Source organism: Portunus trituberculatus, chromosome 37, assembly GCF_017591435.1.
Source record: "Portunus trituberculatus isolate SZX2019 chromosome 37, ASM1759143v1, whole genome shotgun sequence".
Lineage (NCBI taxonomy): Eukaryota > Metazoa > Arthropoda > Malacostraca > Decapoda > Portunidae > Portunus > Portunus trituberculatus.
The window spans coordinates 20,482,540-20,509,361 of record NC_059291.1 but is presented as its reverse complement, the minus strand read 5'-3'; the positions used below and the strand labels follow the sequence as shown (position 1 = coordinate 20,509,361).

The window sequence follows — 26,822 nt, the reverse complement described above, 5'->3', positions numbered from 1 at the left end:
GGTGTTTCAAACTTGAAAAAAATTACCTGGATAAAACTTCGTTAAAGCGAGTTTGATGTTCGTTAAACAAGCAGATGGTAGTAAAATGAAACCTTCGTTGCAGTGAAATTTCGTTGTGTGAACCTTCATTAAGCGGGGGTTGCCTGTATTGGTAGTCGAAGTTTTTGATACTTGAATAGCCATTTGGAATGAATTAAGTTTGAGTATTCAGTCTCAACTGTATATGCTAAACACTGTATGGATTAATGATAATAACACCACAGTGAACTACTATGAATAAAATAACTGCATGCACTAAAAATGATTTGGTTCATACTGTACTTAGATAAGGTTTAGTCCATTAAATAACCGCATAATGCTACAGTTAAAGCACTTACCGTATTATCATACCGTGCCAGCTTGGGAATGGATACAGCAACAAACACCATCAACAAACATGTGATGATAAATTCTTCTTCTGGTACTTCTGTAAAGATGACAACAGATGAGATAATGCATGCAGAGCTCCTTGACTAAACTACATGATGATTTAAATTTTTGTAATGTGAAGGGAAATAATGAAATTGATCCATTATTTTGGTAAAAAAAAAAAAAAAAAAAAAAAAAAAAATCTTTTGTTAACGAGCCACATAAATCAGGACCTTCTGTCTTCATGTGTATCAATTTTCTTTATAACTTTAGTGTAATGCACCAAATACAGAGTTTTATGTTATTTCTCATTCTTTCTGGGTTCTTACTCAAGGGTTCATTTTACATTTTTTCTATCTGCCCAGTTAGCCTCCACACTAGCTTCTATTTAAAAATATCTAATAGGTTTCACCCTGTCAATTTCATCCTTCCAACCAGTATATAGCCAAACCAGTACACAGCCTGCTCTAGTTTAATGACATTCTTAAGCTAAAGTCTATTTCTCAAACTTCTCACTGGTTAGCTTGCCTCTTATAATATACCTGAGCACTCATGTCACCATCTTTTTTCAATATTTTTCCTTCTATTCCATACAGCAGTTATTGCATAAACTTGGATAAAAAAAAAATAAATAAATAACTGAGACTGTCTTTACAACAACCATAACTGAAAATATTAACCATACATAACATAGATGATTACATACCATTTTTGTGTGATCTCAGTACATTGACAAGTGCAGGGTCAACATCACAAGGGTGTCCAGCAGCTGATGACAATTCATTCACAAGCTAAAATGGAATTGAGTAATTAGTATTTCATTCAGAAATTAGGTTTTTATGATCCCTGACATAAATAGTTTCTTTGCTTTCACTAAAGAATACCTGTATATTTTCTAGTTACTAAAAAAACAACTTTGTGGTAAATATACAGTACTAGTAAAAGTCACATGTCAAGAAGCTTAATCAATATTAATCATATGGTGCTACAACCTCATTGTGAATTTAAATTTTATATTTTCTATAAACAGTAATTCAAATAAATACCTGTAAAAACATAACGGTGATAACAAGACGGATAACTCAGTCTTAATTTTGAAGTGCCACAAATTTTACTAATACACAGAACAAGGGCTTACCATAGCAATAAGTATGTTAGGGAGTCATGTAATCTAAAGTGGACAGTAATAGTTTAAATGTACTTCAAAACTCTATAATCAATATGACATGCAGTTTCATCAGACAAGAAAACTCTCAATTATAACTTTTACTACATCCACATTTTTAGATTAGATGCTCCTCTATAGGCTTTGAAATTTGAGAACAAGGTTATGGTTCAACAGAAAGCAGTAAATCTTCTGTAAATTTACTTCAGGATACAGAGGCAGACAGAAACACAGCCAAGTACTGAGGCTGCTGCAAAACTTGAGGAATTAATAAGACATTAAGTAAATCCATTCTGTTAGTAGATCTTCCTTACACAAGTATTCCTAACCCTGTAGACATGGAATAGGGAATATAGGTCATGTAAAGAGAATGAATGTTTACAGTGTTATGTATTATTGAGACACCTTTGTGCAAGCTAAGGACACCAAACTGTTAAGAAGCAAAATATCCAGAAATCAAATGCAACATTATAAAACACGTATGGAAATATATTTAAGGGAATGTAAAATATGAGTAATTAATTATGTTGGATGGCAGATGAGTTCCTTACTGCTGGAAGAAGGGGACTTAGCAGATGGATGGTCTGATACATTTTCTGTGTTTTCCTACATGTTTCACTCTCAGTCTTACCTCTTAGGGATAAAGGAACTCATTATTCTTAAGTTGCTATGAATGGGGTACATGGAAACCACTCCTGAAGGGTAATGGTGATATACGTTCTGCACAGTTAAACACCAAATGAAGGAGCTTGAAAACACATTACATGATGTTAAAGATTACCTTCATCTCATTATCCAACTGATGGAAGCAGAAGTGAGGTCGTTATTAAATATTGGGGCTTAAGATATGTGAATAAATAAGATATTTATATTGTAGGTGTACACACGCACGCACGCACGCACGCACGCACACACACACACACACACACACACACACACACACACACACACACACACACACACACAACAGCTACATAAATCTGTTTGCGGACAATGCAAAACTGTGCAGAGTTATAAAGCAAAAAGAGGATTGTGAAATACTGCAGGAAGACTTAAACAAGATCTGGAAATGGAATAAAAAATGGGAGATGGAATTCAATGTGGACAAAAGCCATGTCATGGAAATAGCAAAGAGTGAAAGACGACCAGTGGGAATCTATAAGATGGGAGATGGAGTAAAACTAGAAAAAGTAAAAAAGGAAAAGGACTTGGGAGTGACAATGGAAGAAAACAATCAACCGGTAAGCCATATTGATAGAATTTTCAGAGAGACATAATTTGCTAAGGAATATTGGATTAGCATTTCACTACATGGACAAAGAAACAATGAAGAAATTGATAAGTACTATAATAAGACCCAGATGGAATATGCAGGAGTTGTGTGGACTCCCCCATAAAAAGAAACACATAAGGAAGTTGGAGAGACTATAAAAAATGGCTACAAGAATGGTTCCAGAATTTAAAGGGATGACATATCAGGAGACTAAAAGCTATGGATCTACCAACCCTGGAACAGAGAATAGAGAGAGGGGATCTGATACAAGTTTATAAATTGATTAACGGAATGGATCAAGTGGATGATGAAAAACTGATTCTGAGAGAAGAAAAACTGAGGAAGGGAAGATGTCTGAGAGATGTTAAAAATTATAGTTTCCCACAAAGATGTGTTGAGACTTGGAACAGTTTGAGTGAGGAAGTGGTGTCAGCAAAGAGTGTGCATAGCTTTAAAGAAAAATTGGATAAGTGTAGATATGGAGACGGGGCCACACAAGCGTAAAGCCCAGGCACTGTAAAACTACAACTAGGTAAATACAACTAGGTAAATACACACACACACACACACACACACACACACACACACACACACACACACACACACACACACACACATTTTTTTTGGAGAATTATAGGAGACAGGATAAGGAAATGGTATATAAAAGAGAAAGAGAGAAAAGAATGGAGCAAGTTTAACTAAAAATGATAAGAACAAGAGATTAAAAATGATGTATACAAACATAGATGGGATTTTATCTAGTAAATTAGAATTAAGAGATTACATAAAGAAAGAAGAACCAGATATTGTATGCCTGGTGGAAACAAAGTTAAATGAGGCAATAAAATAGACATAGATAAAAGGTATAATATATGGAGGAGAGACAGAGTGGGTAAAGGAGGAGGAGGAGTCATGATGATGTTAAGGAAGGAGATAGTGGTAAATCAAGTGGAGTTTGGGAAGGAAAATCAGAAATACTGTATGTTAAGATGCATATTAACAAAAGGAGTTAACAATCATTGGAACATATGTGCCACCAAAACAAACTCATGGACTAACCAAGAATATAGAGACATGATAGATGACACAATAAGGAGTCTTACAAGAATCATTAAGGAAAGGAGAAAAGTGATATTGGTAGGAGATTTCAACTGTAAGGAGGTAGACTGGGAAAATTATGAAAGTGGTATGGGGAAGATGCCTGGGAGATAGATTCCTGAACCTAATGATAGATAATTTGATGGTCCAAAGAGTAAAGGAAAACACAAGATTCAGAGGAAAGCGATGAGCCGGCATGATTAGACCTAGTTTTACAAGGGATATACCAATTAACGATGATATAAGATACAAGTGCCCATTGGGAAAGAGTGACCATGTAATATTAGAGATGGATATAGAAGAAGGAAAGGAAGATAGAGATGAATCATACAAAGGAGACCGATTAAATTACAGAAAGGCTGATATTGAGAATCTCAAGAACTATTTTAAAACGTAAACTGGGAGGAGATGGAAAACTCATTAACGGTTCAAGAGAAATATAACTTATTTTGGAAATATACAAAACTGGGGTCAGGAATATGTTCGAAATATAGACCTAAAGAAGAAGGAAAGAAAGATTGGTTTAATGCAAGATGTGCTAGGGCAAAGGAGAAACGTGATGGAGCATGGAAAAGGTGGAGAAGAAACAGAAATCCAGAAAATAAGGAAAACTTCAAAACAGCAAGAAATGAATATGCTAAGGTGAGAAAGGAAGAAGAAAAGAACTATGAAAAGGACATTGTCGAAAAATGTAAGGAACAACCAAAATTGTTCTACAGATTCATAAATGGAAAAATAAGACAAAAAGAAACAATAGAAAGGTTAAAAGGAGAAAACGGAATGGTGGAAGACCCAAAAAGTATGGCAGAACTGTTAAATAGTAAATTTCATGAGGTCTTTACTAAGGAATCCAAATTTGAAAGACCACAGGGTAATAGAGAGATTAAAGTAACCAAGCTTGAAATAAAAAAGTTGATGACGGAATTGGATGAGGAAAAGGCAATGGGACCGGATGAAGTCTCAGGCAGAATACTGAAAGAATGTAGGGAAGAACTAGCAAGTCCAATATACAACATCATAAAATGCTCAATAGAAAATGGAACAGTGCCAGTGGAGTGGAAAAGAGCTGAGGTGGTTCCCATATATAAGAGCGGAAGGAAGAACCTTTAAATTACAGGCAGGTATCACTAACTAGTGTAATATGCAAGATGTGTGAAAAAGTAATAAAGAAGCAATGGATCGAGTTTCTTGAAGACAACAAAATATTATCAAATAGCCAATTTGGTTTTAGAAAAGTTCGGTCATGTGTGACAAATTTATTGAGTTTCTACTCTAGAATAGTTGATAAAGTACAAGAGAGAGAGGGATGGGTTGACTGTATTTATTTAGATCTAAAAAAGGCTTTTGATAAAGTGCCACATGAAAGATTACTATGGAAGTTAGAGGAGAAGGGTGGCTTAAAAGGAAGCACATTGAGATGGATGAAGAATTACTTAAGGGGGAGAAATAAGGACGATAGTTAAAGATATGAAGTCCAAGTGGAGAACAGTAGACAGCGGAGTGCCACAGGGGTCAGTATTGGCACCAATACTTTTTCTCGTATATATAAATGAAATGCCAGAGGAGTGAACAGCTACATAAATCTGTTTTGGAAGATGCGAAACTGTGCAGAGTCATTAAACAAAAGAGGATTGTGAAATACTACAGGAAGACTTAAACAAGATCTGGAAATGGAGCAAAAAATGGGAGATGGAATTCAATGTGGACAAAAGTCATGTCATGGAAATGGGAAAAAGTGAAAGACGACCAGTGGGAATCTATAAGATGGGAGATGGAGTAGAACTAGAAAAAGTAAAAAAGGAAAAGGACTTGGGAGTGACAATGGAAGAAAATAATCAACCAGTTAGCCATATTGATAGAATTTTCAGAGAGACGTATAATTTGCTAAGGAATATTGGAGTAGCATTTCACTATATGGACAAGGAAATGATGAAGAAATTGATAAGTACTAAAATAAGACCTAGATTGGAATATGCAGGAGTTGTGTGGACTCCCCATAAAAGAAACACATAAGAAAATTAGAGAGACTACAAAAATGGCTACAAGAATGGTTCCAGAATTTAAAGGGATGGCATATGAGGAGAGACTAAAGGCAATGGATCTACCAACCTTGGAGCAGAGAAGAGAGAGGGATCTGATACAAGTTTATAAATTGATTAATGGAATGGATGAAGTGGATAATGAGAAACTGATCCTGAGAGAAGAATATGACTTTAGAAGCACAAGATCGCATAGTAAGAAACTAAGGAAGGGACGATGTCTGAGAGATGTTAAAAATTTAGTTTCCATAAAGATGTGTTGAGACTTGGAACAGTTTGAGTGAGGAAGTGGTACCAGCAAAGAGTGTACATAGTTTTAAAGAAAAATTGGATAAGTGTAGATATGGAGACGGGACCACACGAGCATAAAGCCCAGGCCCTGTAAAACTACAACTAGGTAAATACAACTAGGTAAATACACACACACACACCGAGTAGTTCAGAGGTTAAAGCGCTGGCTTCACAAGCCAGAGGACCGGGGTTCGATTCCCCGGCCGAGTGGAGATATTTGGGTGTGTCTCCTTTCACGTGCAGCCCCTGTTCACCTGGCAGTGAGTAGGTACAGGATGTAAATCGTGGAGTTGTGACCTTGTTGTCCCGGTGTGTGGTGTGTGCCTGGTCTCAGGCCTATCCAAAGATCGGAAATAATGAGCTCTGAGCTCGCTCCGTAGGGTAACCTCTGGCTGTCTCGTCAGAGACTGCAGCAGATCAAATAGTGAAACACATAAAGAAATTGGAGAGACTACAAAAAATGGCTACAAGAATGGTTCCAGAATTTAAAGGGATGACATATGAGGAGAGACTAAAAGCTATGGATCTACCAACCCCGGAACAAAGAAGGGAGAGAGAGGATCTGATACAAGTTTATAAATTGATTAATGGAATGGATCAAGTGGATAATGAGAAACTAATCCTGAGAGAAGAATATGACACTAGAAGCACAAGATCGCATAGTAAGAAACTGAGGAAGGGAAGATGTCTGAGAGATGTTAAAAATATAGTTTCCATAAAGATGTGTTGAGACTTGGAACAGTTTGAGTGAGGAAGTGGTGTCAGCAACGAGTGTGCATAGTTTTAAAGAAAAATTGGATAAGTGTAGATATGGAGACAAGGCCACATAAGCATAAAGCCCAGGCCCTGTAAAACTACAACTAGGTAAACACACACACACACACACACACACACACACACACACACACACACACACACACACACACACACACAAAGATGGAACTTCAGAATAGAACATACAATTAAATTAAGCCCTTTTCTTCACACATATGTATACTGTAAAATGTTAGTAATCTAAAAGGGAGAAGCCTATTCTCACAGCATTAGTAAAATGGCTGACATTGTAAGAAAACAACAGAGATGGGTAAAAAGCTCCAAGTAAGTCAATGTATCACCTTTGAGCTTCACATGGCATGAAAGAAAATACACAATATCTTCTCTATGATTACATTCTAAAATTGAAAAACAGCAAAATGCATGATACTTTAATCTTGAAAAAAAAACTTTAAAGGAGCCAACTACCCACCACTGTAAGCCATAGTAAGCAATGTAACCAGTCAGTATTTTACCATTTGATCAAACTTAGCTACCACCACCACCATCATCACCACCCCACACCACCACCATCAGCACCATCATCAGGGTCTCCCAGGCATGCTAAAATAACTCACTCTGCTAACCTGGAGCTTAATGTTCTCAATCTGCATATGACCAACCCCGCATCCCATGGAAGGAAGAGGGTATTAGTATCCTGCTGTAGTCACTTTTCACTGTTCCAAGAATGATAATTTAAAAGCTATATGAAACTTAGATGGAGTCAGAACATACTTGGCTCAAGCTGTGTCAACATTAGGTTGTGGGATAAAATCATTTCAATGGTCTGAGGAAATCTATTACTACTGCCACCTGAGCCTTATGACTGTTCCATCAAAGGATTATTTAGCAAAACTAAATGCATGTGATTTTCATAAAGCTTATATCTTACAGTAATATAAAGCTTTCAAATATTAAGCTCAGTAAAAAAAAATAAAAAAATAAATAAAAAATAAATAAATAAATAAATAAACATAGTATATATACAGCATACTTTTCTTGATATCTTTAATATCAAGAAATTTATATAATTCATATGAGTATTTAGAAGCAAGAATGCTTGGGTGTTTTACATTCAATGGGTGTAAGCCTTATTATTACTAACTCATATGTTATCAAGCACATGTTATTAGGAAGCAGAGACAGATTCCATGTGACACCATGACTGAATTTAGAACTGAATATTTCTAGAAAGAATCTTAGCCAAGAGATGTTCCACACTTCAGACTTCCAATTCACTTTTATTGAGAGAGAGAGAGAGAGAGAGAGAGAGAGAGAGAGAGAGAGAGAGAGAGAGAGAGAGAAACTGAACAAATCATAAGTTTATGTTATGGATTCATTCTATGGACTACAGAACAACAATATCATTTAATGTAACATTTACCTTAGCTGAAAATTACAGGAGGTGCAATATTCTATATATTTCCAACTAAATCAAGAAGATAATCCATCAAAATTTGTTTGTTATAATTTTTCAATGGTAGATAGTTGTTTTCCACAACAAATTACAAGTGGGACCTCACATATAGAACTTTCATCTAACATCAGCTTAGAAATCTTCCAAATCTCCATTTGTGGCATAGTAGCCTTGAATCTGGTGAGCATCTACCAAGCAGCACTGAAGGATTGTTTCTTTAGCCTATCAGCCTCTCATCCTCTTTGATGCTTTATCCTGTAAACAACATTTCTTGCAAATCACATAATCATCTCTGTCAGTTACTTTGCAAGTTCTGATATTCATTTCTCCTGTTTTGTTACAGAGCTTTGATCTTTACATCTGTTTTATTGCAAGAGACATGGCAGTAGTACAAAATAGGCATGACATTCACGAGACTTTTTTAAATGTACCATTATTTACAGATGGGCTATGCTTGGAGGGAAAGAGCAAGGAAAGAATGGAAAGAAATAGAAAGAGTTTCTGATAATTGTGTCAGTTCAATAACAAAGGTATATTGTAATAACATTTTCTCATTATTAGTATTACTATTGTCAATATTATTGTCATTATTGCTTTGAAGAAACAATCTTTCAAACCTGCTCTACTGGGTGCATATCTCACCTCTTACCATCTCCAGATGTAAAAAAAATATCCCTTGTCCCTCTCTCTCTCTCTCTCTCTCTCTCTTTTACATTCTCGACACACACACACACACACACACACACACACACACACACACACACACACACACACACACACACACACGCCCGGTAGCTCAGTGGTTAGAGCGCTGGCTTCACAAGCCAGAGGACCGGAGTTCGATTCCCCGGCCGGGTGGAGATATTTGGGTGTGTCTCCTTTCACGTGTAGCCCCTGTTCACCTAGCAGTGAGTAGGTACGGGATGTAAATCGAGAAGTTGTGACCTTGTTGTCTCGGTGTGTGGTGTGTGGTGTGTGCCTGGTCTCAGGCCTATCTGAAGATCGGAAATAATGAGCTCTGAGCTCGTTCTGTAGGGTAACGTCTGGCTGTCTCGTCAGAGACTGCAGCAGATCAAACAGTGAATCACACACAGAGATGAAGGCTAAACTCATAGAAATGGAGATGAAAATATTCGAAGGGGACTTGAGGAAGGAGGAATGCCTTAATCTAATTGATGCTAGGATGAAAGAAGTGAACCATGAACATCAGGAGGTACAAAGGTCTTTTAGGGAGATAGTGAAAAAGCAGGAAGAGGAAAATAAAATGATTATGCAGAGTGAAATGGTAAAGGCACTGAAGGAAAATGAGTATGTGGTGAGAGATATTGCTGAAAAGAAATAATGTGTGATCATAACAGGATTGAGGGAGGAAACTAACAGAAACTGGCAGGATAGGAGGAATAAGGAAAATGACACGATTAAGTCTTTACTGAATAAGATCTCTGTGGAGGAAGAGGACCTATATGTTGAGGTAGAAGAAAGTGTGAGATTGGGAGCTTTTGAGGAAGGCAAGAAGACCATTAAAATTGAAATTAAAGTCTCAGGTGGCAGCTGAGGCCTTGTTGAGGAAGGCTTGGAAACTTAAGGACTCGGAGGAAACCAAAACAATTTATATAAGAAGAAATATGTCACAGGATGAGCAAATGAAAATGAAAGAGCTTGTAACTGAAGTGAAAAAGAGGAATGACGAAAGAACAGAGGAGGAAAAGACCAAGTTTTTTTGGAGGATAAGAAATGGGAGGCTAAAGAAGTGGTGGATAAAACAGGCGGAATAGACATTACATGGAAGAAAGAGACTAGGAATGGAATACAAGTGACTTACATGAATATAGATGGATTTCTGTCTAAGAGGCTAGAATGTATGGATTACCTAAGAAATAATGAACCGGACATAATGTGTGTAGTGGAAACAAAGCTAAGGCCAGAAATAAAGCTAGACTGGTTTGTTGTAAAACACTACAAAGTATGGAGAAATGATAGAAAAAATAAAGGTGGTGGTGGTATAATGGATTTTACTAAGGAAGATCTGATAGTGAAGGCAGTGAACTATAGTAAGAGAAATGAGGAAGTGATAAGTATGCTTATAACAGATGGCATGAGGGACATTAATATTATAACAGTATACATACCACCCAGAACCAGTGCTTGGGAATATGAACAGTACCAAATGGTGAAGAGAAATACTCTAGACAGAATGAAGCAAGAACTCATCAGAAAGGATAGAGTGATGATAGTCGGAGACTTTAATTGTAAAGAAATAGTGTGGGAAGACTACGAAATGGTGAACGGTGGTGAGTGGGCAGAGAAATTGTTAAAGGTAGCAACAAATAACTTGATGACACAGTGGGTGAGATCACCAACAAGGTGCAGGGGACAAGATGTTGCAGCAAGGTTGGATCTGGTATTTACCAGGGGCATCTCTCTAAAAGAGGAAATTGAACATAAATGTCCCTTGGGAAGAAGTGATCATGATGTCCTAAGCTTTGAGCTGGATACGGAATTAAGCACGAATAAGATTGTGGAACGCAGAGAGGAAAAATTAAATTATATTAGGGCAAATTATAACCATATAAGGGAGTTCTTTAATGAAATTGACTGGTCCGTGGTATACCAGGAAAGGGATATGCAATTGAAATATGATAAATTTATGGATTTGTATAACTCTGTTGTGAAAAAGTTTGTGCCATATTACAGAAAGAGGACTTTAAATAATAAACAGTGGTTTAATAGAAATTGTGAAGAAGCAAAAAAGAACAAAGAAAAGGCATGGAAGAAACTTAAGAAAAACAGTGATGTATTATCAAGAGAAGTTTACAAAACAGCAAGGAATAGATATGTTGAAGTAAGGAGAACAGCACAGAAGGAATATGAACAGAGGGTGGTGGAAAACTGTGATAGTGACCCAAAATGTTTTACAAATTCATAAATGGAAAACTAAATATAAGGAGGCAATAGAAAAGTAAAAATGGGAAGAAGTATATGAGGATGCTGGAGATATAGCTGAAATTTTGAACAACAACTTTTGCAAAGTGTTTACAAAGGAGGAGCATTTTATGGGAGGAAGACCTACGGAAATAAAGCAAATGCAGGACATCATGGTTACTAAGAAAGATGTATGGAAAATTATAAGCAATCTGGATATTAATAAATCAATGGGGCCTGATGGCATATCTGGGAGGTTGCTAAATGAATGTAAGGATCAATTGTTGAACCCCGTATTTGATATTGTGGAAACCTCCATACGAACAGGATTAGTCCTGAAAGAGTGGAAAAGAGCTGACATTGTGCCTATATATAAGAATGGTAGTAGGATGGAACCACTAAATTATAGACCAGTATCGTTAACTAGTATATTGTGCAAGGTATGTGAAGAAGTAATTAAAGCTAAGTGGAGTGAGTATCTAGAAAGTGAAAACATTCTGAGTGAAAGACAGTTTGGTTTCAGAAAAGGAAGATCGTGCGTATCCAATTTATTATGTTTTTATTCAAGAGTGACTGACATACTACAACATAGAGAGGGATGGGTGGATGCTATCTACCTGGACTTGAGAAAGGCCTTTGATAAAGTACCACACAATAGACTGATGTGGAAACTAGAAGATTGGAGGAGTAAATGATACTAGCAAAATGGATGGAAAATTACTTAGTGGGAAGAGAAATGAGAACAGTGGTGAGAGGAAGGAAGTCCGAGTGGAAGAAGGTAACCAGTGGAGTTCCACAAGGGTCAGTGATTGGTCCCATCATTTTTTTTATTTATGTTAATGATATGCCAGTAGGATTTGACCGTTACATGAACATGTTTGCGGACGATACTAAAATTATGAGGAGAGTAAAGAATGTGGAAGATTGTAACTAGTTACAGGAAGATCTTGATAAAATATATGAGTGGAGTAAGGAGTGGCAGATGGAATTTAATATAGACAAGACCCATGTTATGAAAATGGAAAAAAGTAAATACAGACCAAACTGGGATTACAGGCTGGGTGATGAGAAAATTAAAGAGACCAATGAGGAAAAAGACTTAGGAGTAACCGTGCAAAACACTTTGTCACCGGAGAAACACATTAACAAAATTTTTTTGAAAACATATAACATACTTCAAAATATTGGCCTTGCATTCCACTACCTAGATGAAGGAATGATGAAGATATTATGTACCTTAATAAGACCCCAGTTAGAATATGCAGCTTGTGTCTGGTCACCGCATATGAAGAAAAATGTGAAGAAGGTAGAAAGGGTACAGAGGCTGGCAACAAGGATGGTACCAGAACTCAGGGAGTTAGACTATGAGGAAAGACTGAGGAAGCTGGGGCTGACCACATTAGAAGAGAGAAGAACAAGAAGAGACATGATAACTATGTATAAATTGGTGAGCAAGATTGACATACTGGACAGAGAGTTGATAAAGGTGACCACAAGTAATCATCTCCGAGGACATGGAAAAAAGTTAATAAAAGACATCTGTCTAAATGACGTGAGAAAATACAGTTTCCCGCATCGTAGCATTGATAAGTGGAATAAACTGAGCAGTGATGTCGTTGATGCAGTGTGTGTCAATCAGATGAAAGAGAGATATGACAGGAATGGACAAGAAGACAGGACACAGAGAGCTTAGCTCAGGCCCTGTAATACATAAATAGGTAAATACAAATAGGTAAATACACACACACACACACACACACACACACACACACACACACACACACAAATGTAAGAAGCAACCAAAATACTTCTACAGATTCATAAATGGAAAAATAAGGCAAAAAAGAGACAATAGAAAGGTTAAAAGGAGAGTACGGGATGGTGGAAGACCCAGAAAGTATGGCAGAACTGTTAAATAGTAAATTTCAGGAGGTCTTTACTGAGGAATCCAAATTTGAAAGGCCACAGGGTAATAGAAAGACCGTCTATATGAAAGAGATTAAAGTAACCAAGTTAGAAATAAAAGAGATGATGAAGGAACTGGACGAAGAGGAGGCAATGGGACCGGATGAAGTCTCAGGCAAAATACTGAAAGAATGTAGGGAAGAACTAGCAAGTCCTATATACAACATCATAAAATGCTCAATAGAAAATGGAACAGTACCAGTAGAATGGAAAAGAGCTGAGGTGGTTCCCATATATAAGAAAGGAAGGAAGGAAGAACCTTTAAATTACAGACTGGTATCACTAATTAGAGTAATATGCAAGATGTGTGAGAGAGTAATAAAGAAACGATGGATCGAGTTCCTTGAAGACAACAAATGATTATCAAATAGCCAATTTGGTTTTAGAAAAGATGGGTCATGTGTAACAAATTTACTGAGTTTCTACACTAGAATAGTTGATAGAGTACAAGAGAGAGAGGGATGGGTTGACTGTATTTATTTGGATTTAAAAAAGGCATTTGATAAAGTGCCACATGTAAGATTACTGTGGAAGTTAGAGGAGAGGGGTGGCTTAAAGGGAAGAACATTTAGATGGATAGAAAATTATTTGAAGGGGAGAGAAATAAGAACAGTAGTTAAAGATATGAAGTCCAACTGGAGAGCAGTAGAGAGCGGAGTGCCACATGGGTCAGTATTGGTGCCAATACTTTTTCTCATATATATAAATGATATGCCAGAGGGAGTGAACAGTTATATAAATCTGTTTGCAGATGATACGAAACTGTGCAGAGTTATAAAGCAAAAAGAGGATTGTGAAATACTGCAGGAAGACGTAAATAAGATCTGGAAATGGAGTAAGAAGTGGGAGATGGAATTCAATGTGGACAAAAGCCATGTCATGGAAATAGGAAAGAGTGAAAGATGACCAGTGGGAGTCTATAAGATGGGAGATGGAGTAGAACTGGAGAAAGTAAAAAAGGAAAAGGACTTGGGAGTGACGATGGAAGAAAACAATTAACTGGTAAGCCATATTGATAGAATTTTCAGAGAGACATAATTTGCTAAGGAATATTGGAATAGCGTATCACTACATGGACAAAGAAATGATGAAGAAATTGATAAGTACTATAATAAGACCCAGATTGGAATATGCAAGAGTTGTGTGGAACCCCCACAAAAAGAAACACATAAGGAAGTTGGAGAGACTACAAAACATGGCTACAAGAATGGTTCCAGAACTTGAAGGGATGACATATGAGGAGAGACTAAAGGCTATGGATCTACCAACCCTAGAACAGAGAAGGGAGAGAGAGGATCTGATACAAGTTTATAAATTGATTAATGGAATGGATCAAGTGGATAATGAGAAACTGATCCTGAGAAAGGAATATGACATTCGAAGCACAAGATTGCATAGTAAAAAATTGAGGAAGGGAAGATGTTTGAGGGATGTTAAAAAATATAGTTTGAGACGTGGAACAGTTCGAGTGAAGAAGTGGCGTCAGCAACGAGTGTGCATAGTTTTAAAGAAAAGTTGGATAAGTGTAGATATGGAGACGGGGCCACAGGAGCGTAAAGTCTAGGCCCTGTAAAACTACAACTAGATAAATACATACACACACACACACACACATTCACATTGGGATAAACAGTTATATAAATCTATTCACTGATGATGCAAAGCTGCTAAGAGTTATCAAAACTAGAGAGGACTGTCTGCTGTTGCAGGAAGATATAAACAAGATCTATGAGTGGAGCAGGAAGTGGAAATTGGAGTTTAATGCCAAGAAATGTCACATAATGGAACTAGGAAAGAGTAAGAGAAGACCAGTATGGAACTATTTGATAGGAGAGGAACAAATAATGAAGACTAAAGAGGAAAAAGATCTGGGAGTGATCATACAGGAAAATCTGAGCCCAAAAAAACACATAAGCAAGATATTTGGACTATCATATAAAATGTTGACTAATATAAGAGTGGCATTTCATTACATGGATAAAGATATGATGAAAAAAAAACATCACAAGCATGATATGTCCAAGGCTGGAATATGCAGCAGTAGTATGGTTTCCAAGCTCTAAAAAGTTTATCAGAAAATGGGAAAGGATACAGAAGATTGCTACAAAGATACTGCCGGAATTAAAGGACCTCACATATGAAGAACGACTGAAGGAAACGGGGCTGCCAACCTTACAAGATAGAAGAGAATGTGGGAACCTAATAACAATGTATAAGATAGTAAATAATATTGAAAAGATAGACAAAGAAGACCTGATGCTGTTAACAGAAGAAATTGGAAGGACAAGGGGGCATGAAAAGAAGATCAGGATGAGGCAGTGTGTGAAGGATATTGGAAAATACAGTTTTCCACACAGATCGGTGAAAAAATGGAATACATTGGATAATGAAGTTGTTACAGTACATAATAAGCATAACTTTAATGAAAAATTTGATAAATGGAGATATGGAGACAGGACACTATGAGCCTCACTCGAACCCTGTACAATACAAGTAGGTAAATAAACAGACGTGAGTGCTGCTGTACCGACAAGACATGCAAAAACAGCTCCCAGGGGAAGCACTTCAGCAGGCGTTGAAGCTTGACCTAGACCCCCTACTACAGGAAAGTAAGGGACCATAGGTTTCCCCTGTCTCCAAAATAAATTAGATTTTGATACTGTATAGAATGGAAAAATGGAGAGAGGCGAAGATAGGTGGTGCAGCCAAACCTATGGGGCCAAAACAAATGCCATGTTTTGAAAACTAGAAGTTTATCAAAACACCTGTTAACCTGAGAAGACTGAGTGATGATAATACAGACAAGGATTTTTCTGGATTTAGAGTGGAAAGAGGCAATATGAGGAGGCTGATAAATGTGGAAAGGGAGATAAAATACATGAAGGAGGTGATGTTAAGTATGATGGAAAAACAAAACAAATTGATAAAAGAAAACACTGAACTAAAAGTGAGATTAGAGGAATGTGAAAAAGTAAGAGAAATAAATCAAGACATGAAGGAGGAGATGTGGGAGATAAAGAAACAAAATAATATACTAAAGGCTACATGCTGCAACTACAAAGACTCCTTAAGGAGCCAACAGAAACAAGTACAGGATGGGGAGGACAAAGCAGAGAATGGAATGGGTGAAAGCAAACTGGAGGAATTACGAAATGCAAAGAAACAGGTAAAGGAAAAGGAAAAAGTAAAATTTTCAGAAAATAAGGAAGAAGTAGTAGTAAGGAATAAAATTCAGGAAAAGACAAAGGACACTGTTATATAAGTAATAAAGGAGAAAGAAGATTTAGTGAGGGATAGAGTGGATAAGAGGATATGTTCCTTAGTTTTGGGGATGAAGGAAACAAAATCCAAACTAGTTCATGAGAGCGTGAAGAGAGAGAACTGGCAAAAACTATTATCAAACACGTCCAGGACAACACACAGGAGTTGGACCAGGAAGTGGAGGAAGTGATTAGGTTGGGAAGATTTAGTGAAGGGGGTAAGAGACCAAAGAAAGTGAGAATGAGATTACAGGTGGCAGTGGAGGAAATGATGATAAGAAAAGGGAAGCTGGGCAATGATACTGAATTTAGGGATATATGGATAAAAAGATATATGAACCTGGAATAGAGAGAGAGGAGAAATTGCTAAGAAATGAGGCTAAGGAAAAAAACGAGAAAAGGACGGAAAAAGAATTTCTATTGGAGGGTTCTAGATATGAGACTAAAGAAGTGGTATCTATGGAAGAAGGAGGAGGTCATGGAAGAGGCATAAAATTAAGAGTGACTTATACTATTATAAATGGGTTGCTACCCAGTGTTGGAGGTAGAGATTATTTGAAAGAAAAAAGACCAGATGTAATGTGCATAGTAGAAACAAAACTAAAAGTGGAGCTCCATGTTAACTTTAAATAAGAGGGACATAATAGCTGGACAAGAGACAGAAAGGAAAAGGGGAAGAAGTGCTAATAATGGTTCATGATAATGTATGTGTTGAGGATGTGCAATATGGTGATGGTATGGTAGAAGTAATGGGAGTAACAATCAAAACAGAGGAATTGAAAAAATGAAAATCATAGTTACATACATGCCACCTAAGACAAATACATGGGGTACTGAGGAACATAAGGATATGCAAAGAGAGGTGATTAAGAGCTTAGATAATATGATAAGAAGAGAAGAAAGAATACTATTAGTATGAAATTTTAACTAAAAAAGTAAACTGGAGAGAGATGGAAGTAATGGATAATGCTGGACAGTGGAGCAAGAAAGTGTTGCAGTTGACTATGGTTAATGCAATGGACCAGTGGGTGGAAGAGTCAACATGGTACAAGGGAGAAGAAGAACCACTGTTGCTTGACCTAGTATTCACAAAGAAGCCAGAGCCCCCTCCAATCATACAATACCTTAGTCCAATGAGAAGATGTGATCATGTAATATTAGAGCTGGAAATGCACAAAGAGGATGGGATAAGATGCAGAGATGACCACAAAAAAGAGAGATTAAATTATGCAACAGCACATTTTGAAAAGTTAAGAAAATTTTTTGCTGATATTGAAATATAATCAAGGAGTGAAGAAATATGTACCTATTTATAGATTAAAGAAAAGTATACACACTTGGTACAATGTCAGATGTATAGAAGCTAAAATTAGGAATAAGGATGTAACCCCTGTGGTATGCGGTGTGTTGCCAAGGAAGGGACTGGGAGGTGAATGGCTGTCCAGGGCTATTGCAATAAATTGCAGACTTGCAGATCACTGCAGGAGCAATGGATGGGCATTCATCGATAACTGGGAACTCTTTTACAGCAAAGACACCTTGTATGCCAGGGACGGAGTGCATTTATCATGCCAAGGTGTTCGGGTTTTGGCTGGAACACTTGAAGGAGAGTTAAATGCACTCCGGCGCTTTTTTTGGTAGACAGGAGAGGGAAGGGACATCAGTGATCCATAGAGATGAAAGAATAGTCAAATCTAGAAAAGTAACCAGCTTAGTAACTGCGAAGAATAGTTTAAAAGTGTATTCCAGAAACTGTAGGAGTATTTTAAATAAGATAGATTTGCTGAGAGGAGAAGCCCGAGTTGAAAATTTTTATATAATTGCATTAACCCCTTCGCGCCGGATGTTAAAAAAAGCCCGCCTGTATGATATACGGGTGGTAGTGCCTTCCTTGAGCACGGAAACTCGTGCAAGCTTGTCATACTTGTCGTCTTTGTGTATTATGCTGCTATTTTTAGTCACTATATCGCCTTCAAGAGAAAGTGGACGCTTCTCTCTTGAGAGAGAGAGAGAGAGAGAGAGAGAGAGAGAGAGAGAGAGAGAGAGAGAGAGAGAGAGAGAGAGAGAGTGACATTAGCTAATATTTTAGACACAAGCAGGACGCATGTAGCTTATCTTCGAGAGGAAGAGGAAAAAGAGAGAGAGAGAGAGAGAGAGAGAGAGAGAGAGAGAGAGAGAGAGAGAGAGATTTAGAAAATTTGTTGTTTTGTGTGTGTGTGTGTGTGTGTGTGTGTGTGTGTGTGTGTGTGTGTGTGTGTGTGTGTGTGTGTGTGTGTGTGTGTGTGTGTGTGTATTTACCTAGTTGTATTTACCTAGTTGTAGTTTTACAGGGCCTGGGCTTTATGCTCGAGTGGTCCCGTCTCCATATCTACACTTATCCAATTTTTCTTTAAAACTATGTACACTCTTTGCTGATACCACTTCCTCACTCAAACTGTTCCAAGTCTCAACACATCTTTGCAGGAAACTAAATTTTTTAACATCTCTCAGACATCGTCCCTTCCTTAGTTTCTTACTATGCGATCTTGTGCTTCTAAAGTCATATTCTTCTCTCAGGATCAGTTTCTCATTATCCACTTCATCCATTCCGTTAATCAATTTATAAACTTGTATCAGATCCTCTCTCTTCTCTGCTCCAAGGTTGGTAGATCCATTGCCTTTAGTCTCTCCTCATATGCCATCCCTTTAAATTCTGGAACCATTCTTGTAGCCATTTTTGTAGTCTCTCTAATTTTCTTATGTGTTTCTTTTATGGGAGTCCACACAACTCCTGCATATTCCAATCTAGGTCTTATTTTAGTACTTATCAATTTCTTCATCATTTCCTTGTCCATATAGTGAAATGCTACTCCAATATTCCTTAGCAAATTATACGTCTCTCTGAAAATTCTATCAATATGGCTAACCGGTTGATTATTTTCTTCCATTGTCACTCCCAAGTCCTTTTCCTTTTTACTTTTCTAGTTCTACTCCATCTCCCATCTTATAGATTCCCACTGGTCGTCTTTCACTTTTTCCCATTTCCATGACATGGCTTTTGTCCACATTGAATTCCATCTCCCATTTTTGCTCCATTTCCAGATCTTGTTTAAGTCTTCCTGTAGTATTTCACAATCCTCTTTTGTTTAATGACTCTGCACAGTTTCGCATCGTCCGCAAACAGATTTATGTAGCTGTTCACTCCTCTGGCATGTCATTTATATATACGAGAAAAAGTATTGGTGCCAATACTGACCCTGTGGCACTCCGCTGTCTACTGTTCTCCACTTGGACTTCATATCTTTAACTATCGTCCTTATTTCTCTCCCCTTAAGTAATTCTTCATCCATCTCAATGTGCTTCCTTTTAAGCCACCCTTCTCCTCTAACTTCCATAGTAATCTTTCATGTGGCACTTTATCAAAAGCCTTTTTAGATCTAAATAAATACAGTCAACCCATCCTCTCTCTCTTGTACTTTATCAACTATTCTAGAGTAGAAACTCAATAAATTTGTCACACATGACCGACCTTTTCTAAAACCAAATTGGCTATTTGATAATATTTTGTTGTCTTCAAGAAACTCAATCCATTGCTTCTTTATTACTTTTCACACATCTTGCATATTACACTAGTTAGTGATACCGGTCTGTAATTTAAAGGTTCTTCCTTCCTTCCGCTCTTATATATGGGAACCACCTCAGCTCTTTTCCACTCCACTGGCACTGTTCCATTTTCTATTGAGCATTTTATGATGTTGTATATTGGACTTGCTAGTTCTTCCTACATTCTTTCAGTATTCTGCCTGAGACTTCATCCGGTCCCATTGCCTTTTCCTCATCCAATTCCGTCATCAACTTTTTATTTCAAGCTTGGTTACTTTAATCTCTTTCATATAGACAGTCTCTATTACCCTGTGGTCTTTCAAATTTGGATTCCTTAGTAAAGACCTCATGAAATTTACTATTTAACAGTTCTGCCATACTTTTGGGTCTTCCACCATTCCGTTTTCTCCTTTTAACCTTTCTATTGTTTCTTTTTGTCTTATTTTTCCATTTATGAATCTGTAGAACAATTTTGGTTGTTCCTTACATTTTTCGACAATGTCCTTTTCATAGTTCTTTTCTTCTTCCTTTCTCACCTTAGCATATTCATTTCTTGCTGTTTTGAAGTTTTCCTTATTTTCTGGATTTCTGTTTCTTCTCCACCTTTTCCATGCTCCATCTCGTTTCTCCTTTGCCCTAGCACATCTTGCATTAAACCAATCTTTCTTTCCTTCTTCTTTAGGTCTATATTTGGAACATATTCCCTGACCCCAGTTTTGTATATTTCCAAAAATAAGTTATATTTCTCTTGAACCGTTAATGAGTTTTCCATCTCCTCCCAGTTTACGTTTTAAAATAGTTCTTGAGATTCTCAATATCAGCCTTTCTGTAATTTAATCGGTCTCCTTTGTATGATTCATCTCTATCTTCCTTTCCTTCTTCTATATCCATCTCTAATATTACATGGTCACTCTTTCCCAATGGGCACTTGTATCTTATATCATCGTTAATTGGTATATCCCTTGTAAAAACTAGGTCTAATCTTGCCGGCTCATCGTTTCCTCTGAATCTTGTGTTTTCCTTTACTCTTTGGACCATCAAATTATCTATCATTAGGTTCAGGAATCTATCTCCCAGGCATCTTCCCCATACCACTTTCATAATTTTCCCAGTCTACCTCCTTACAGTTGAAATCTCCTACCAATATCACTTTTCTCCTTTCCTTAATGATTCTTGTAAGACTCCTTATTGTGTCATCTATCATGTCTCTATATTCTTGGTTAGTCCATGAGTTTGTTTTGGTGGCACATATGTTCCAATGATTGTTAACTCCTTTTGTTAATATGCATCTTAACATACAGTATTTCTGATTTTCCTTCCCAAACTCCACTTGATTTACCACTATCTCCTTCCTTAACATCATCATGACTCCTCCTCCTCCTTTACCCACTCTGTCTCTCCTCCATATATTATACCTTTTATCTATGTCTATTTTATTGCCTCATTTAACTTTGTTTCCACCAGGCATACAATATCTGGTTCTTCTTTCTTTATGTAATCTCTTAATTCTAATTTACTAGATAAAATCCCATCTATGTTTGTATACATCATTTTTAATCTCTTGTTCTTATCATTTTTAGTTAAACTTGCTCCATTCTTTTCTCTTCTTTCTCTTTTATATACCATTTCCTTATCCTGTCTCCTATAATTCTCCAAAAATGCCTTCTTCTCCTCCTCTGACCTTTCATTATTTTTTCTCTTGCTTCTGCCACCAGTTCATTGTGTCTCTTCCTTTCCTCCTCGTTTCTATTTTTCTTTATATATATATCTTTGCAACCTTCTGTTTCTCTGAGTTTCATTTTTCTATATAGTACTTCTTCTGCTGCTGCTTGTGATTTTAGTAATATCTTAATTGGTCTCACTGTTCCTTCTTGATATGGTCCCATTCTATGGATTTCTTCTACTTCCTCTTCTAAGTTCTGTCTATCCTCGTCATTCAGATGTTTTAGTAGGTCTTTTACTGATTTCATTTCGTCTTTTTCCCTTCTTGGTCTATATTTAACATTTTTTCTTTCAGTCCAAAAATAATTACACTCTTCTTTTTTCCACAATTTCTCTTACTAAATTTTCTTTTTTCTTGAGGACTCCTATCATTTTGCTTGTCATATTTTCATCTCTTTCTTTTAACTGTTCTTGAAATACTTCTTGAAATGATTCCTTGTCTTTCTTATCTTGGATTCTCCATGCTTGTACTTCTTTTTTAATCACGTCTTGTACTCTTTCTTCTTCTTTGTTAACTAGATCTTTTAGCTTTTCTTTTTCTTTCTCGGCTTTACTGAGTCCTTCTTCCATCAATTTCTTATAGTTCGCTATTTGGACTTTTAATTCTTCATTTTCGGTTCTTAGCCTAGTTTCGTTTTCTTCCACTCTTTTTATCCTTTCTTTCAATTTCTGGAGCTCTTTATCCTGTTCTTCATTCTCTTTCATTCCCATACTCTCCTTTATCAATTTATCTAATTTACGTTCGATAGTTAAGACTCTATCAAATAGTGAAGTTTGCGCCGTATCAAAGCCTTCAAATTCTCCTCCTCCCTCACCAACATTGTCATCATCAGCTTTCATTCTTTCCTTGTCACATACCTGCATTTAGATGGAATATCTTTCTCAATCATTATTATTTAACACTGTATTCATGAAAAAAAAAAAAATGAGTCCACACTTATCGCCCAGGCCACTGTAAACCCAAACAAAGGTAGTGAAGATCAGCTGATTCTCGGGAGCGACGGTATTGCGTCCTTCCTCTACTGCGTCTGTGTGTGTGTGTGTGTGTGTGTGTGTGTGTGTGTGTGTGTGTGTGTGTGTGTATTTACCTAATTGTATTTACCTAATTGTAACATACGGGAAAAGAGCTATGCTCGTGTTGTCCCGTCTCCATATCTATTAATGTCCAGCTTTTCTTAAAATCATGAATATTCCTTGCGTTGACCACTTCCACGTCTAAACTATTCCATGCTTCCACCCTTCTATGAGGAAGCTATATTTTTCACATCTCTCCTATAAGTGGCCATTTTAGTTTTTCCCATGCCCTCTCGACATTCTTTCATTCCACATACACAGATCTTCCCTATCCATTTTTCCATGCCAATCATCACTCTGTATATTGCTATCAGGTCTCCCCTTTCTCTTCTGTTTTCCAGGGTCGGAAGTTGCATTCTTTTCAGTCTGTCTTCATAAGTCAAATCTCTTAAGTCAGGCACCATTTTTGTTGCAGCCCTCTGTACTTTCTCTAGTTTCCTTATGTGTTTCTTTAAGTTCGGAGCCCACTGTATTGTTGCATATTCAAGCCTCGGTCTTATCATTGCAGTAATTATTTTCTTCATCATTTCTTCATCTAAATATCTGACGCCACTCTTATGTTCCTCAATAAGTTCAATACTTCTCCAATTATTTTGTTTATATGTCTCTCTGGCGATAGGTCATTGGTAATTGTCACCCCAAGGTCTTTTCTTCATGACTGGTTTTATGTCTTCATTTCCTATCTTGTACATACTCCTGATTCTTCTTTCACTCTTGCCAAACTCTATTTTCTTGCATTTTGTCGTGTTGAACTCCATTTGCCATGTACAGCTCCATTTCCATATTCTGTCCAAGTCTTCCTGGAGTAGTTCGCAATCTTTGTCACATCTCACTTTTCTTAACAATTTTGCATCGTCTGCAAATAGGCTCACATAACTGGACACCCCATCCACCATGTCATTTATGTAGACGCGAACATTACTGGTGCCAACACTGATCCCTGTGGAACTCCACTCTCCACCAAGCCCCATTCTGATGGTCTGTCCTTAATTATTGTTCTCATTTCTCTTCCTACCAAAAGTCTTCCATCCATTTTAGTAAACTGCCATGCACTCCTCCTACCATTTCAAGTTTCCAGATCAGTCTCCGGTGTGGTACCTTATCAAAGGCCTTTTTTAAATCCAGATATATTCCATCAGCCCAACCATCTCTTTCCTGTATTACATCTATCACCCTCGAATAGTAACATATCAGGTTTGTCGTGCATGAACGCCCTTTTCTAAAACCAAATTGACACTCACAAAGTATGTCATTTTCTCCAAGAAGTCTGTCCATCTATTCTTCACCACCCTCTCACACATCTTAGCTACCACACTTGTAAGTGACACTGGTCTATAGTTCAATGGGTCTCTCTTGTTACCTGATTTATAGATTGGGACAATGTTAGCTCTTTTCCAGTCTTGGGGCACTACACCTTCCCTTAATGAGGCATCAATTACTTCACAAACTTTTTCTGCCAGTTGCTCCTGCATTCTCTTAAAATCCATCCTGATACCCCATCAGGTCCCACAGCTTTTCTCACTTCTAAACTCCCCATCATATTCTTGATCTCCTCCACAGTTACTTGAAACTCCTTCATAATCCCTTTCTGTTCCATTACCAGTGGTTTGTCAAAAGCAGTCTCCTTTGTGAATACCTTCCGAAAGCATCCATTCATAGCCTCTGCCATTTCCTGGGATCTTCACTGCATACTCCATTTACTTCTAAACTTTCAATACTTTCTCTATTTTTGATGTTGTTGTTCACATGTCTGTAAAAAGCCTTGGTTGGTCTTTACATTTATCAATTATATCCTTTTCTTGTTTCTTTCTTTCTTCTCTTCTAATCAACACATATTCATTTCTTGCTCTTTTGTAACTTTCCACTGCTTAATCCGTCTTTTCCTTCTCCACCTCTTCCATGCATCCTCTTTTCTTGTTCTAGCCTTTTCACATCTATCGTTAAACCAGTCCTGCTTTCCAACTTCTCTATGTTGTCTTATTGGTACAAATTTTTCTCACCTTCTTTGTATATTTTTATAAATTCCTTCCACTTTTCATTTGCTCCCTTAGCACTCTTGAATTTCATCCAATTTGTCTCTTGAAAGAATTTCTTTAGGTTTCCAAAATCTGTCTTGGCATAATTCCATCTTCCCACTTTATATTCTTCATTTCTTCTAGATTTCTCTTCATCTATCACCTTGAACTCCAAAACTGCATGATCACTCTTTGCTAAAGGGCACTCCACCCTCATCTCCTCAATGACCATTGGCTCTGTACTAAAGACCAAGTCCAGTCTTGACGATGCTCCTCTCCTCCAAACCTAGTATCTTCTTTGACCCACTGAGTTAACACATTTTCCATTGCCAGTGTCAATAGTGTATTTCCCCATGTTGTCTCTGATCCTTCCATTGACCAGTCCTCCCAACACACCTCTTTACAATTAAAATCTCCCATCATTATAGTTCGTTCACAGCCACCCAACATTTCTTCCAGACATGTTCCTGTATCACTTATCATTTCTTCATATTCCTGTACTGACCATGCATTTGTCTTAGGTGGTACGTACACCACTATGTAGTGCCTCTTTTTCCTTCATTAGTTTCTGCTCTGATCTTTAGCACTTCTGCCTTTCCCATACCTTCTTTCACTTGATCCACCTTTATATCTTTTTAACCAGCAACATCACTCCTCCTCCCATCTTACCTACTCTATTTCTTTTCCAAACATTATATTTCCTTCTCCAACCATCATCAGGTCTTCTCCCTCTCTCAGTTTTGTTTCAGTAAGACCCACAATATCTGGGTTCTTGTCCCTCAAGTAATCGTTGAGTTCTAAAATCCCGATATCACTCCATTTATGTTGGAATACATTACATTCGCTCATACGTAAGTTTCTTTAGTCCTTTCTTACTGTACTTTTCTGGGTTATGAACCACTTCCTCAGTCTCATATCCAAGATTCTCCAGAAAAACTCTTTCTTCTCCTCTTCTGTCTGTGTGTGTGTGTGTGTTTTCACGAATGTTACAAGGCGGACGCATGTAACTTATCTTCGAGAGGAGAGGGGATGGAGGAAGGGAGGGAGGGGAAAAGGGAGAGGAGAGAGAGAGAGAGAGAGAGAGAGAGAGAGAGAGAGAGAGAGAGAGAGAGAGAGAGAGAGAGAGAGAGAGAGAGAGAGAGAGAGAGAGAGAGAGAGAGAGAGAGAGAGAGAGAGAGAGAGAGAGATGGGAACAGTCTATGCCATTGGGTAATTTTAGACACAAGGCGGGACGCATGTAGCTTATCTTTAGTGATTGGTGGAGACAAGGATGGTGGGAGGAGCACTAGGATTTCAAAGACAGCATACGGTGTGTGTAGTTGGTATCCAACACACTATACGGGACAACTGAACTGAAGAAAGCTCAGAAAAGAAATATGACGCCTACGTAGGCGTCACCGTATATGCTACTGGGGCTTCATGACGCCTACATAGGCGTCACCGTATTGATGGGGTTAACAGAAACCTGGTTAGATATGTCAGGGATGGTATTTGATCAGGAGGTGAAAATTGATGGTTATACACTTTTTCATAAGGACAGGGAAAACAGAAGAGGGGGAGGAGTGGCTTTGTACGTCAAGGACACACTGCAATGTTGCATAGACAACAGAATTAAGACAGATAGCAAAACAGAATCTTTATGGGTAGATATTAAGGAAGGGTCTCTATCAGTAGTATCGGGTTTAGTGTACAGACCACCAAATGCTTCACACCAAATAAACTCTTCTCTATGGGAGGAAATAAATAGAGTGGCCAGGTACAGTAAGGTATGTGTGGTA

At 37.5% G+C, this 26,822-nt stretch overlaps 1 protein-coding gene across 4 annotated transcripts in view; it reads right to left on the bottom strand.

Moving 5' to 3' along the window:
- Positions 1 to 26,822, bottom strand: part of LOC123514381 (membrane-associated protein Hem-like) — a 215,930-nt gene that overhangs the window by 56,606 nt on the left and 132,502 nt on the right. For 3 of the 4 annotated variants that reach the window (XM_045272263.1, XM_045272264.1, XM_045272267.1), the window contains exons 21-23: positions 7,675 to 7,695; positions 1,115 to 1,199; positions 378 to 466 (exon numbers count right to left, since the gene is read on the bottom strand). In XM_045272263.1, coding sequence (XP_045128198.1) covers positions 378 to 466; positions 1,115 to 1,199; positions 7,675 to 7,695 — 195 coding nt within the window. The remainder of the gene's footprint in view (positions 1 to 377; positions 467 to 1,114; positions 1,200 to 7,674; positions 7,696 to 26,822) is intronic. The other variant, XM_045272265.1, reaches the window with a different exon arrangement.